At 44.4% G+C, this 14,226-nt stretch overlaps 1 protein-coding gene across 1 annotated transcript in view; it reads right to left on the bottom strand.

Moving 5' to 3' along the window:
* The window catches only part of LOC134908898 (cytochrome P450 2K4-like), a 92,783-nt gene that overhangs the window by 39,786 nt on the left and 38,771 nt on the right, over positions 1–14,226 (bottom strand). Inside the window, exons 4-5 of the mRNA XM_063915123.1 lie at positions 13,727–13,887; positions 4,128–4,301 (exon numbers count right to left, since the gene is read on the bottom strand). Of these exons, the coding sequence (XP_063771193.1) occupies positions 4,128–4,301; positions 13,727–13,887 (335 nt within the window). The remainder of the gene's footprint in view (positions 1–4,127; positions 4,302–13,726; positions 13,888–14,226) is intronic.

Below are 14,226 nucleotides of genomic sequence, written 5' to 3' on the forward strand. Positions count from 1 at the left end.
TACCCAATGTCCACTTAACCACGGACATGTGGACAAGTGGAGCAGGGCAGGGTCAGGACTATATGACTGTGACAGCCCACTGGGTAGATGTATGGACTCCCGCCGCAAGAACAGCAGCGGCGGCACCAGTAGCAGCATCTCGCAAACGCCAACTCTTTCCTAGGCAGGCTACGCTTTGTATCACCGGTTTCCAGAATACGCACACAGCTGAAAACCTCTTACGGCAACTGAGGAAGATCATCGCGGAATGGCTTACCCCAATTGGACTCTCCTGTGGATTTGTGGCATCGGACAACGCCAGCAATATTGTGTGTGCATTAAATATGGGCAAATTCCAGCACGTCCCATGTTTTGCACATACCTTGAATTTGGTGGTGCAGAATTTTTTAAAAAACGACAGGGGCGTGCAAGAGATGCTGTCGGTGGCCAGAAGAATTGCGGGACACTTTCGGCGTACAGGCACCACGTACAGAAGACTGGAGCACCACCAAAAACTACTGAACCTGCCCTGCCATCATCTGAAGCAAGAAGTGGTAACGAGGTGGAATTCAACCCTCTATATGCTTCAGAGGTTGGAGGAGCAGCAAAAGGCCATTCAAGCCTATACAATTGAGCACGATATAGGAGGTGGAATGCACCTGTCTCAAGCGCAGTGGAGAATGATTTCAACGTTGTGCAAGGTTCTGATGCCCTTTGAACTTGCCACACGTGAAGTCAGTTCAGACACTGCCAGCCTGAGTCAGGTCATTCCCCTCATCAGGCTTTTGCAGAAGAAGCTGGAGACATTGAAGGAGGAGCTAACACGGAGCGATTCCGCTAGGCATGTGGGACTTGTGGATGAGCCCTTAATTCGCTTAACAAGGATTCACGGGTGGTCAATCTGTTGAAATCAGAGCACTACATTTTGGCCACCATGCTCGATCCTAGATTTAAAGCCTACCTTGGATCTCTCTTTCCGGCAGACACAAGTCTGCTGGGGTTGAAAGACCTGCTGGTGAGAAAATTGTCAAGTCAAGCGGAACGCGACCTGTCAACATCTCCTCCTTCACATTCTCCCGCAACTGGGGGTGCGAGGAAAAGGCTCAGAATTCCGAGCCCACCCGCTGGCGGTGATGCAGGGCAGTCTGGAGCGACTGCTGATGCTGACATCTGGTCCGGACTGAAGGACCTGACAACGATTACGGACATGTCGTCTACTGTCACTGCATATGATTCTCTCAACATTGAAAGAATGGTGGAGGATTATATGAGTGACCGCATCCAAGTAGGCACGTCACACAGTCCGTACTTATACTGGCAGGAAAAAGAGGCAATTTGGAGGCCCTTGCACAAACTGGCTTTATTCTACCTAAGTTGCCCTCCCACAAGTGTGTACTCCGAAAGAGTGTTTAGTGCCGCCGCTCACCTTGTCAGCAATCGGCGTACGAGGTTACATCCAGAAAATGTGGAGAAGATGATGTTCATTAAAATGAATTATAATCAATTCCTCCGCGGAGACATTGACCAGCAGCAATTGCCTCCACAAAGTACACAGGGAGCTGAGATGGTGGATTCCAGTGGGGACGAATTGATAATCTGTGAGGAGGGGGATGTACACGGTGATATATCGGAGGATGATGATGAGGTGGACATCTTGCCTCTGTAGAGCCAGTTTGTGCAAGGAGAGATTAATTGCTTCTTTTTGGGGGGGGGTCCAAACCAACCCGTCATATCAGTCACAGTCGTGTGGCAGACCCTGTCACTGAAATGATGAGTTGGTTAAAGTGTGCATGTCCTGTTTATACAACATAAGGGTGGGTGGGAGGGCCCAAGGACAATTCCATCTTGCACCTCTTTTTTCTTTTATTTTTCTTTGCGTCATGTGCTGTTTGGGGAGGGTTTTTTGGAAGGGCCATCCTGCGTGACACTGCAGTGCCACTCCTAGATGGGCCCGGTGTTTGTGTCGGCCACTAGGGTCGCTTATCTTACTCACACAGTCAGCTACCTCATTGCGCCTCTTTTTTTCTTTGCGTCATGTGCTGTTTGGGGAGGGTTTTTTGGAAGGGCCATCCTGCGTGACACTGCAGTGCCACTCCTAGATGGGCCCGGTGTTTGTGTCGGCCACTAGGGTCGCTTATCTTACTCACACAGTCAGCTACCTCATTGCGCCTCTTTTTTTCTTTGCGTCATGTGCTGTTTGGGGAGGGTTTTTTGGAAGGGACATCCTGCGTGACACTGCAGTGCCACTCCTAGATGGGCCCGGTGTTTGTGTCGGCCACTAGGGTCGCTTATCTTACTCACACAGTCAGCTACCTCATTGCGCCTCTTTTTTTCTTTGCGTCATGTGCTGTTTGGGGAGGGTTTTTTGGAAGGGCCATCCTGCGTGACACTGCAGTGCCACTCCTAGATGGGCCCGGTGTTTGTGTCGGCCACTAGGGTCGCTTATCTTACTCACACAGTCAGCTACCTCATTGCGCCTCTTTTTTTCTTTGCGTCATGTGCTGTTTGGGGAGGGTTTTTTGGAAGGGACATCCTGCGTGACACTGCAGTGCCACTCCTAGATGGGCCCGGTGTTTGTGTCGGCCACTAGGGTCGCTTATCTTACTCACACAGTCAGCTACCTCATTGCGCCTCTTTTTTTCTTTGCGTCATGTGCTGTTTGGGGAGGGTTTTTTGGAAGGGACATCCTGCGTGACACTGCAGTGCCACTCCTAGATGGGCCCGGTGTTTGTGTCGGCCACTAGGGTCGCTTATCTTACTCACACAGTCAGCTACCTCATTGCGCCTCTTTTTTTCTTTGCGTCATGTGCTGTTTGGGGAGGGTTTTTTGGAAGGGACATCCTGCGTGACACTGCAGTGCCACTCCTAGATGGGCCCGGTGTTTGTGTCGGCCACTAGGGTCGCTTATCTTACTCACACAGTCAGCTACCTCATTGCGCCTCTTTTTTTCTTTGCGTCATGTGCTGTTTGGGGAGGGTTTTTTGGAAGGGCCATCCTGCGTGACACTGCAGTGCCACTCCTAGATGGGCCCGGTGTTTGTGTCGGCCACTAGGGTCGCTTATCTTACTCACACAGTCAGCTACCTCATTGCGCCTCTTTTTTTCTTTGCGTCATGTGCTGTTTGGGGAGGGTTTTTTGGAAGGGACATCCTGCGTGACACTGCAGTGCCACTCCTAGATGGGCCCGGTGTTTGTGTCGGCCACTAGGGTCGCTTATCTTACTCACACAGCGACCTCGGTGCAAATTTTAGGACTAAAAATAATATTGTGAGGTGTGAGGTATTCAGAATAGACTGAAAATGAGTGTAAATTATGGTTTTTGAGGTTAATAATACTTTGGGATCAAAATGACCCCCAAATTCTATGATTTAAGCTGTTTTTTAGGGTTTTTTGAAAAAAACACCCGAATCCAAAACACACCCGAATCCGACAAAAAAAATTCGGAGAGGTTTTGCCAAAACGCGGTCGAACCCAAAACACGGCCGCGGAACCGAACCCAAAACCAAAACACAAAACCCGAAAAATTTCCGGCGCTCATCTCTAGTTGTAACATGAGTACGGGGCACTACTCTGTGGTGTAATATGAAATAGGGGCACGGAGTGCAGTGTAATGATAATAAGACTGCGCTACTGTGTGGGTACTATTGTGTGGCAACATCGCCCCTTCCTTGTGATACCACACCCCTTTTTTGTGATGCACTGTTCCTTTAAACAGTTTGGGGATTAGGCCACAAATTTTTAGTTGGCAGGGGGGCACCGAACACCCCACCATCAGCCCTGGCTCCACCTAATGAGGGGGGGGAGTAGATGGCAGGTGAAGTGAGTTCCACCACCTCTTTAGGACCACTTAAAGCCCTGCAGATAGGTCAGCTCAGCACTGGAGCGGAGTCAGCACAGACCATCAACACACAGCTCTCCGGTGGTCCTGTGTAAAATGTCACCAAAATCACCACTGCTGGGACTTATATAGAATCCAAAACCTGCAAGATCTGACACCGGGATGATGATATTTTGAGTCAATTAGGAATCCGAGTCTGGTGTGAAAACCTGAGCCATGTCAAATTCCCTCCGATCCCGGAAGTTTGGACGGGAAACTCAGTCCATTCAGCTCTACAAATAAAAAACAGATGACAATGTTTGTTACCGTACCTCTTTTTGTCGTACGAGGAATGCATCAATGAAACTTCTCTGATCATTCTCATCTAAGTCCTTTAGATGCTTCACAAATGTCCTTGTTACAAATCTCTGGAGTTCGCCCACATTTTTTCTAATAGTTTTGTGACTGCCAGGGAGGAATCCCAGGATTGGATAAACATTATACATCTGTAAAACAAAGTTCAGACAACTAAATGAATTCACGATATTATAGAATATGGGACTACCCATGTGTCTTTCCATTTCTACATAATTATTTGGCAGATTAGTTTAAGTCACCCAGAATACTTTCTGCAGCTTAGTACACTGGAACATACTGTGGATAGTGGGGGAGATATATCAAAGCTTAGGAAGAGATAAAGTTGAGTGAGATAAAGTACCAACCAGTCAGCTACTAACTGTCATGTTACAGGCTGTTCTATATAATCACTCTTGGCAACATTGCACCCTAGGACTGCAGCTCAGTCACCACTCTGGAGCACCACCCCGCTCAATAAGACCACAATAAGCGAGCCCCCAAGCGCTTTACAGGTATAGGGTGTATTAATCCTGTTATATCTTTCTGAGCATTCCTCCCAAGAGATAAGAGAAAGACAGATTCAATTAAACCACTGTATATTAGGTAGTGATGAGCGGGTTCGGTTCCTCGGTATCCGAACCCCCCCCGAACTTCACCCATTTTACACGGTTCCGAGGCGGACTCGAATCTTCCCGCCTTGCTCGGTTAACCCGAGCGCGCCCGAAATTCATCATCCCGCTGTCGGATTCTCGCGAGATTCGTATTCTATATAAGGAGCCACGCGTCGCCGCCATTTTTCACTCGTGCATTGGAGATGATAGTGAGAGGACGTGGCTGGCGTTCTCTCAGTTTCTGTGTTCAGTGTGCTGCAAATATCTGTGCTCAGTGTGCTGCAAATATCTGTGCTCAGTGTGCTGCAAATATCTGTGCTCAGTGTGCTGCAAATATCTGTGCTCAGTGTGCTGCAAATATCTACGTTCTCTGCCTGAAAAACACTCCATATCTGTGCTGCATTGTAGTATATAGTAGGAGAACAGTGCAGAATTTTGCTGACCAGTGACCATCAGAATTATATCAGTACGGTACAGTAGTCCACTGCTCTACCTACCTCTGTGTCGTCAAGTATACTATCCCATCCATACCTGTGGTGCATTTAAGTTTTGCGCAGTATATATAGTAGGAGGACAGTGCATAATTTTGCTGACCACCAGTATATAATATATAGCAGTACGGTACAGTAGGCCACTGCTCTACCTACCTCTGTGTCGTCAAGTATACTATCCACATCCATACCTGTGGTCCATTTAAGTTTTTGTGCGCAGTATATATATAGTAGTAGGACAGTGCATCATTTTTCTGACCACCGGTATATAATATATAGCAGTACTATATAGCAGTACGATACAGTAGGCCACTGCTCTACCTACCTCTGTGTCGTCAAGTATACTATCCATCCATACCTGTGGTGCATTTAAGTTTTTGTGCGCAGTATATATATAGTAGTAGGACAGTGCATAATTTTGCTGACCACCAGTATATAATATATAGCAGTACGGTACAGTAGGCCACTGCTCTACCTACCTCTGTCGTCAAGTATACTATCCATCCATACCTGTGATGCATTTAAGTTTTTGTGCGCAGTATATATATAGTAGTAGGACAGTGCATAATTTTGCTGACCACCAGTATATAATATATAGCAGTACGGTACAGTAGGCCACTGCTCTACCTACCTCTGTGTCGTCAAGTATACTATCTATCCATACCTGTGGTGCATTTAAGTTTTTGTGCGCAGTATATATAGTAGTATGCCATTGCTATTGATATATTACTGGCATATAATTCCACACATTAAAAAATGGAGAACAAAAATGTGGAGGGTAAAATAGGGAAAGATCAAGATCCACTTCCACCTCGTGCTGAAGCTGCTGCCACTAGTCATGGCCGAGACGATGAAATGCCATCAACGTCGTCTGCCAAGGCCGATGCCCAATGTCATAGTAGAGAGCATGTAAAATCCAAAAAACAAAAGTTCAGTAAAATGACCCAAAAATCAAAATTAAAAGCGTCTGATGAGAAGCGTAAAATTGCCAATATGCCATTTACGACACGGAGTGACAAGGAACGGCTGAGGCCCTGGCCTATGTTCATAGCTAGTGGTTAAGATTCACATGAGAATGGAAGCACTCATCCTCTTGCTAGAAAACTGCAGTGCCACTCCTAGATGGGCCAGGTGTTTGTGTCGGCCACTTGGGTCGCTTAGCTTAGTCACACAGCTACCTCATTGCTCCTCTTTTTTTCTTTGCATCATGTGCTGTTTGGGGACTATTTTTTGAAGTGCCATCCTGTCTGACACTGCAGTGCCACTCCTAGATGGGCCAGGTGTTTGTGTCGGCCGCTTGGGTCGCTTAGCTTAGTCACACAGCTACCTCATTGCTCCTCTTTTTTTCTTTGCATCATGTGCTGTTTGGGGACTATTTTTTGAAGTGCCATCCTGTCTGACACTGCAGTGCCACTCCTAGATGGGCCAGGTGTTTGTGTCGGCCACTTGGGTCGCTTAGCTTAGTCACACAGCTACCTTATTGCACCTCTTTTTTTCTTTGCATCATGTGCTGTTTGGGGACTATTTTTTTTTAAATGCCATCCTGTCTGACACTGCAGTGCCACTCCTAGATGGGCCAGGTGTTTGTGTCGGCCACTTGTGTCGCTTAGCTTAGCCATCCAGCGACCTTGGTGCACCTCTTTTCTTCTTTGCATCATGTGCTGTTTGGGGACTATTTTTTGAAGTGCCATCCTGTCTGACACTTCAGTGTCACTCCTAGATGGGCCAGGTGTTTGTGTCGGCCACTTGGGCCGCTTAGCTTAGTCACACAGCGACCTTGGTGCACCTCTTTTTTTTCTTTGCATCATGTGCTGTTTGTGGACTATTTTTTTAATCTGCCATCCTGTCTGACACTGCAGTGCCACTCCTAGATTGGCCAGGTGTTTGTGTCGGCCACTTGGGTCGCTTAGCTTAGTCACACAGCTACCTCATTGCGCCTCTTTTTTTCTTTGCATCATGTGCTGTTTGGGGACTATTTTTTTAATCTGCCATCCTGTCTGACACTGTAGTGCCACTCCTAGATGGGCCAGGTGTTTGTGTCGGCCACTTGGGTCGCTTAGCTTAGTCACAGAGCGACCTTGGTGCACCTCTTTTTTTCTTTGCATCATGTGCTGTTTGGGGACTATTTTTTAAATCGGCCATCCTGTCTGACACTGCAGTGCCACTCCTAGATGGGCTAGGTGTTTGTGTCGGCCACTTGGGTCGCTTCGCTTAGTCACACAGCTACCTCATTGCACCTCTTTTTTTTCTTTGCATCATGTGCTGTTTGGGGACTATTTTTTAAATCGGCCATCCTGTCTGACACTGCAGTGCCACTCCTAGATGGGCCAGGAGTTTGTGTCGGCCACTTGGGTCGCTTAGCTTAGTCACACAGCTACCTCATTGCACCTCTTTTTTTCTTTGCATCATGTGCTGTTTGGGGACTATTTTTTTTTAAGTGCCATCCTGTCTGACACTGCAGTGCCACTCCTAGATGGGCCAGGTGTTTGTGTCGGCCACTTGGGTCGCTTAGCTTAGCCATCCAGCGACCTTGGTGCACCTCTTTTTTTCTTTGCATCATGTGCTGTTTGGGGACTATTTTTTTTAAGTGCCATCCTGTCTGACACTGCAGTGCCACTCCTAGATGGGCCAGGTGTTTGTGTCGGCCACTTGGGTCGCTTAGCTTAGTCATCCAGCGACCTCGGTGCAAATTTTAGGACTAAAAATAATATTGTGAGGTGTTCAGAATAGACTGGAAATTAGTGGAAATTATGGTTATTAAGGTTAATAATACTATGGGATCAAAATGACCCCCAAATTCTATGTTTTAATCTGTTTTTGAGGGGTTTTTGTAAAAAAACACCCGAATCCAAAACACACACGAATCCGACAAAAAATTTTCAGGGAGGTTTTGCCAAAACGCGCCCGAATCCAAAATACGGCCGCTGAACAGAATCCAAAACCAAAACACAAAACCCAAAAAATGTCCGGTGCACATCACTAATATTAGGCCACACCAATCGTAATGGGACCAGTTCTTAAACTCACCAAATATCAGTGAGAAACGTTCACATAAAGGTATCTTTTGCAATTCAGCCGGCCAACATTGTCATATCGTATTTCATCATTATCCAGTGTAGATGCCTTTTGGTTACTGACTCACCTTGGAACATGTATTAGCATTCCTCAAAAGGTTTCTTTACACCTCCGGTCAGGCTGTTTCAACCAAATTATTCCTCATACCGAGATCACAGAGATAATAATAATAATAATAATAATAATTTTATTTATATAGCGCTCTTTCTCCAATAGGAGTCAAGGCGCTTCACAGATACATAGCATAATATAGTACAGAAAATAATGAAGTACATTTTCATAAAATACAGAAGCATGAAGATACTAAAAGGGACACTATGGAAATGCTTGAGTAAACAGGAAAGTCTTGAGTCTACTTTTGAAGGATTCTATAGTTGGGGCCTCACGCACTGTGCAGGGAAGTGAGTTCCATAGAGTCGGAGCCGCATGACTAAAAGCTCGACCCCCAGATGAATTACGGTAGATTCTAGGTACTGCTAAAAGTCCTTCATCTACAGATCGCAGTAATCGAGTGGGGCAGTATGGGGTCAGAAGCTGTTTCAGGTACCTTGGGCCCTGGTCATGTAATGCTTTGAAACTCAGTAAGCCAATCTTGAAGATGATTCGCCATCTTACAGGCAGCCAGTAAAGGGAGTAGAGGATGGGTGTTATGTGGCTAGAACGGGGCTGGTTGGTTAACAGCCTGGCAGCTGTGTTTTGCACCAGCTGTAAGCGTTGCAATTCTTTTGCTGGGAGACCAAGGTAGAGGGCATTACAGTAGTCCAATCGAGATGATACAAATGCATGTATGACCTTTGGCATATCATCTGAGGGAATTAAGTGCTTGATTCTGGCTATGTTCCTCATGTGAAAGAATGAGGATTTGATTGTGGCTGATATTTGATGTTTAAGTGTCAAGCCACCATCCAGGACAACGCCAAGATTCTGCACACGATCACTGGTCTGTAATTTTGAATCCCCGAGTGTAAGTCCAGTTGATTGGCTATGCTGCAGTCTTGTCTTTTGATGTTGCGGTCGTATCATAAGGACCTCTGTTTTATCCGGGTTTAGTCGCAGCCAACTGGCGCTCATCCACTCCTGTAGCTCAGCTAGACAGCCATTTAGGGTTGCTATTGGGTTATCAGTGCCCGGAGCAAAGGACAAGTACAGTTGTGTATCATCTGCATAGCAGTGGTAGACCAGGCCATGGCGCCTGATTATTTCGCCCAATGGGAGCATGTATATTGCAAAAAGCATGGGGGATAGTATACAACCTTGTGGGACACCACATGGCAATGGCACTGGTGGTGATGAGTATAATCCAGATGATACTCTTTGTGACCTGCCTGTGAGAAATTATTTGAACCAGCTTAGGACTGTGCCATCCAGACCACAGAAATGTATCAGTCGCTCAATCAGAAGCCCATGGTCCACGGTATCAAATGCTGCCGAGAGATCCAGAAGGATTAATATTGAACAGTCACCTCTGTCTCTTGCCATCAGAAGATCATTTAATACACACACCAGGGCTGTTTCAGTGCTATGTCTTCTCTTGAATCCTGATTGAAATGGATCATAAATATCATGGGTTGTCAGGCGGGTTTCCAGTTGATTTGCAACCACTTTCTCAATAACCATTCCTAGGAAAGGAAGGTTTGATACCGGTTTGTAGTTGGTCATGCAGTCGGGATCTAAATTAGGTTTTTTAAGAAGCGGTCTAACAATTGCTTCCTTTGGGGGTCCAGGAAAAATGCCTGTCTGCAAAGAGCATTGAACAATTTTTCCTCAAAAAAGGATGTTTTTATTAATAATCCAAACAATACCAAGGAGCAAAATTTGGAATGAAAATGGATATTCCAAGCAGCAAAATTTCATTCTCAGTGTAAAAATAACAAATATTTTAAAAAGATGTTTTCAAAACATTAAAACCCTAATGAACCTCAAATATAAAGATGGACTTGTAAACCACACAAACACCCTCTCACCCGGACTGAGTAGGATCTGAATAGTTCAGGAGATGAAAAAGTTATGTGGGTCCACTGTCAAGGAGAGTCCATGTCCACCATATATATCCTTATATCTAAGAAGTTAACCTCTCTTTTGCTGATATTAAAAGTAAGTACAATGTTGTCTGTATTGTTATTAAGATGTTAACAAAAAAGATTAATGGATTCCTGATCCCCACAGATAAAAATAATATAATTTACTGTATAAAACATCGCCATTTCAACAGGCTGGCTCCAAACGTGTGGCCACTCCATACGGAGCAAGCCTCCCACCACACCATAAATAAATTGGCATAGCTTGGAACCAGTCTGATGCCCATGGCAGTGCCCATTAACTGCAAATAAAATGCATCACCAAACCAAAAAAAAAGTTTATTCTGTAGAATAATAGCAATACTTTATAGAACAAAGTTTTATAGTCCTCTGTAACCTCCTTTTTATACAGAAAAAAATATAACTGCCTCCATGCATAATTGATGTTTTATAATCTTATATAATGATGTAGCATCTGCAGTGATTATTTTGTATCCTGGTTTCCATTTTATTTGAGATAGAGCCCTGATGGCTGCAATTGTTTTCTGCACCAATGGCTGTAGTAAATGATATGGATATTTTCGATAATATAGACTTTGTATCTGCCACAATTGGGTGTCCAGGTGGGTGATCTGTGTTTTTGTGAATCTTTAGTATTATGTATATTACCAGTATGGACGGTTGATTGATTTATGTAGTATTGTACCTGTTCTGTGATTACCCCTTTGGATGTGTACAGTCCAATAAAGGTATGTCATTTCTTGGTGATAGCATCTGTGGGTTTGCCTCTCAATTTTTTGTATGTGTTTTTATCCATCAATTGACTTATGATCTCAACATTGTATTGCTCTACATCCATAACCACAATACTGCCCCCTTATCCACTGGCTTAATTACTATTTGTTTGTTATCTCTTAGTGTTTTTATGGCTGTTCCTCCTTAGAAATTTTTTTATTTTTGACTAGTTGTAAATCCAGTCTCTTCAAGTCTTCTTTTACTAGATGCTCAAAAGTTTCTATAAAACAGCCCTTTTTGTGCCTGGAAAGAACGTGGATTTCTTTTTAACAATAAAAAAAAAAAACTAAAATCTTCAATTTAAACCAATATGAGCTAACTACCCATGAAAGGGCAATACTGGAAAGAGGTCTTAAATTTGCCCCATCAAGCCATGCAGATGATTCGGAAATATTTATAAACCTCTAGAAACTAGTACAGAGATTAACCTTAAAGAGATTCTTTAATGAAAAACTAGTTTAAAAAAAAGGTCAGTATGGAAGGGGAAACTTACTCTATATTTAAAAAGAAATCCATGTACTTTCCGGCCCACAAAAAGGGCTGTTTTATAGAAACTTTTGAGCGTCTAGTAAAAGAAGACTTGCAGAGACTGGATTTAAAACCAGTCAAATATATGAATCTTGTGGTTTAATTGAATACTCTGTCTTTCTCTTATCTCTTAGGAGGAACGCTCATCCCACCAGCAAGATCTAAGAAGATCAATACCCCCTATACTTGGACAGCGCTTGGGGGATCGTTCACTGTGGTTTATTATGTTACGGGCTGTGTTTGCAAAAAAATGACAGTCAGGGGCTGATTGGTTGGTAGTATCTCTCTCCACTTTATCTCTCCAAGCTTTGATAAATATCCCCCAGTATTTTAGATAATATCCAGCTTCATAGCTGAAACACTCCACGTGGACTACGATTAGGAATAGTAACCTGTGCCAAGCGCAGCGATAGCGGAGTGAGGCACCTTGCCCGTACACTAATTGGGGCCCATGTCCTGTGATGGTGAAAACTACACCAAAAAAATGAACAAATGTTTTGTCAACTTTTTTTGTGTCGAGTATTTGTCATGTCAACCTTTCCCAGTGTCAAGCTTTTGTCCCTGTCAACCTTTTCCGCTGTTGACCTTTTGACAATGTCGACCTTTCACATCATGTTGACCTTTTCATCATGTTGAACTTTGCCATGTTGACTAATAGTGGTTGACTTAATGTCTGTGGACCTTGATGTCCCAGCTTTTTCTCTAACTGAGCATGTCCAAAACTAAACTCATCATCTTCCTCCTTCCAGGACTCCATCCTCTTCCTGCTTCTATCTTTTGGTTACATTTCCCTCCTTACCATCTCCAAAGTCCACTGCTGGGGTGTTATGGTTTGATGATTTTAGTGCCATGTTATATTTGCTTTAAGGTAATTCGTATGTGTATTTCACATTTCTGATATAGAACCATCTAGTGCGTATGGATGATCAACCAGCGAGATGTAACTGCCCAGCAGACCACCAACACCATAAAAGTAAGAGTGGTTTGTAGTGGTTGCACCCAAAATGGCATGTTATCCTCCACTGTTGTCTTACATATTGCACCTTCATGTGTGTTTCTTGTCTGCTGTAAGGAAATACACTGGGAAGTCTCTCGTAAAGTGACTGTACACAGTATCTGCGATTCACTGAAAATAGTCACTGTTCCACCGTTACTGCACCTGTCTAGGAAATGTGGTTAAAACTGCCAGACATGTATTTGCCCACGAGTCCAGAGGTGGGGCTGCAGTGCCTGTCAGCATTTACATGACAACCCTTGACTTTCTGAGCACCCACCTCTTTGTGAGGGCTTACCCTACTCACACCTGTACCAGTTGTTTCTCACCCAATCCCTCCTCTGAGTGGCACTGCCTACTGTAGTCTTAAGTTTCCTACTTCCTTGCAAGTTTTCCCATATGTCTGTCCTCCCTGCTCTTTGTCTGCACTTATCTTGTCAACCTTACAGGTCCGATTCCGAGATGGATGATCATCGCACGCAACGACTATACGCAAGTAGCTGGCCGATGTACGTACTGTGCATACTTCCTAATGGTGATTGCACCGCAACGCAGAGTAAAGTTGGACATAGGGAGTGTGAATTTTAGTGGGCGTTGCTGGGAGGTAACAGGGGGGTAGGCGGATGCGCACGTTTCACGGGCTTTACGCTGACAGCGGCTGCAGCTAAAGACGCAGAACTACTCACACAGTACGCCATGTTCAAAAGGGGGATCTGCATCTGCCATAGAGCTGGTAATAGTTTTAATGATGCATTGAAAGATGCACCAAGATGTATTTGCACCACTACAAGTGGGCATCTCACCAGGAACAAAACCGCTTCTGTGTGTCGACATTGCCATGTCGAAATAATGACCATGAGTCGACCTTTCATGCCTGTCGACCTAGTCATGTGTCGACCTTCAGTTAGTGTCGATCTACTTACTGTCGACCATCAGTGGTCGACCTAGTGACTGTCGACCTAGACAGGGTCGACCTAAAGACCGGATACCAGCACTCAGGTGCCTTCTAATCAATAATAATGATAATAATAATGATAATAATAATAATGATAGTAATATTACCGAAACCATCGGAGCTCCCAAAAGTCGAACATTCTCATTTATCAGGCTTAATAGTCTTTGAAATTGTGGGTCTTCGTAGCTCATGCGATGTCCCAGTATTATCGCCACAATGATATTGGCCACAGCAGCGTTCAAGATCATTAGGTCATCAAATTGCTTTCCTAATTTGAAAATTAATAAACAAAAGTAATAAGAATGACACAATACAGGTATACAGTGTAACACGTCAGGTGACAGAAGAGGACAATGGACCATTATGAATATTTATCATTTACGATCTATTTCCCAGTCGTAAATGTTTTAACAATTGTTTCTTACCCATCAGTAATTCAGGCAATGTGATTAGCCGGATTGTTGGGAAAATATTAATTTAGCCTTTTGATTGGATTATTTTGCTAAGTGACTGACAGGAAAGGGCCATTTGGGGGAGGGAACTGGGAGTGGTGGCAGAAATACATACTTGTCACGGGCCATTTTGGGGTGTGTAACTGACGTCAGCT

The sequence above is a fragment of the Pseudophryne corroboree genome, chromosome 4 (genome assembly GCF_028390025.1).
Source record: "Pseudophryne corroboree isolate aPseCor3 chromosome 4, aPseCor3.hap2, whole genome shotgun sequence".
Taxonomy (NCBI): domain Eukaryota; kingdom Metazoa; phylum Chordata; class Amphibia; order Anura; family Myobatrachidae; genus Pseudophryne; species Pseudophryne corroboree.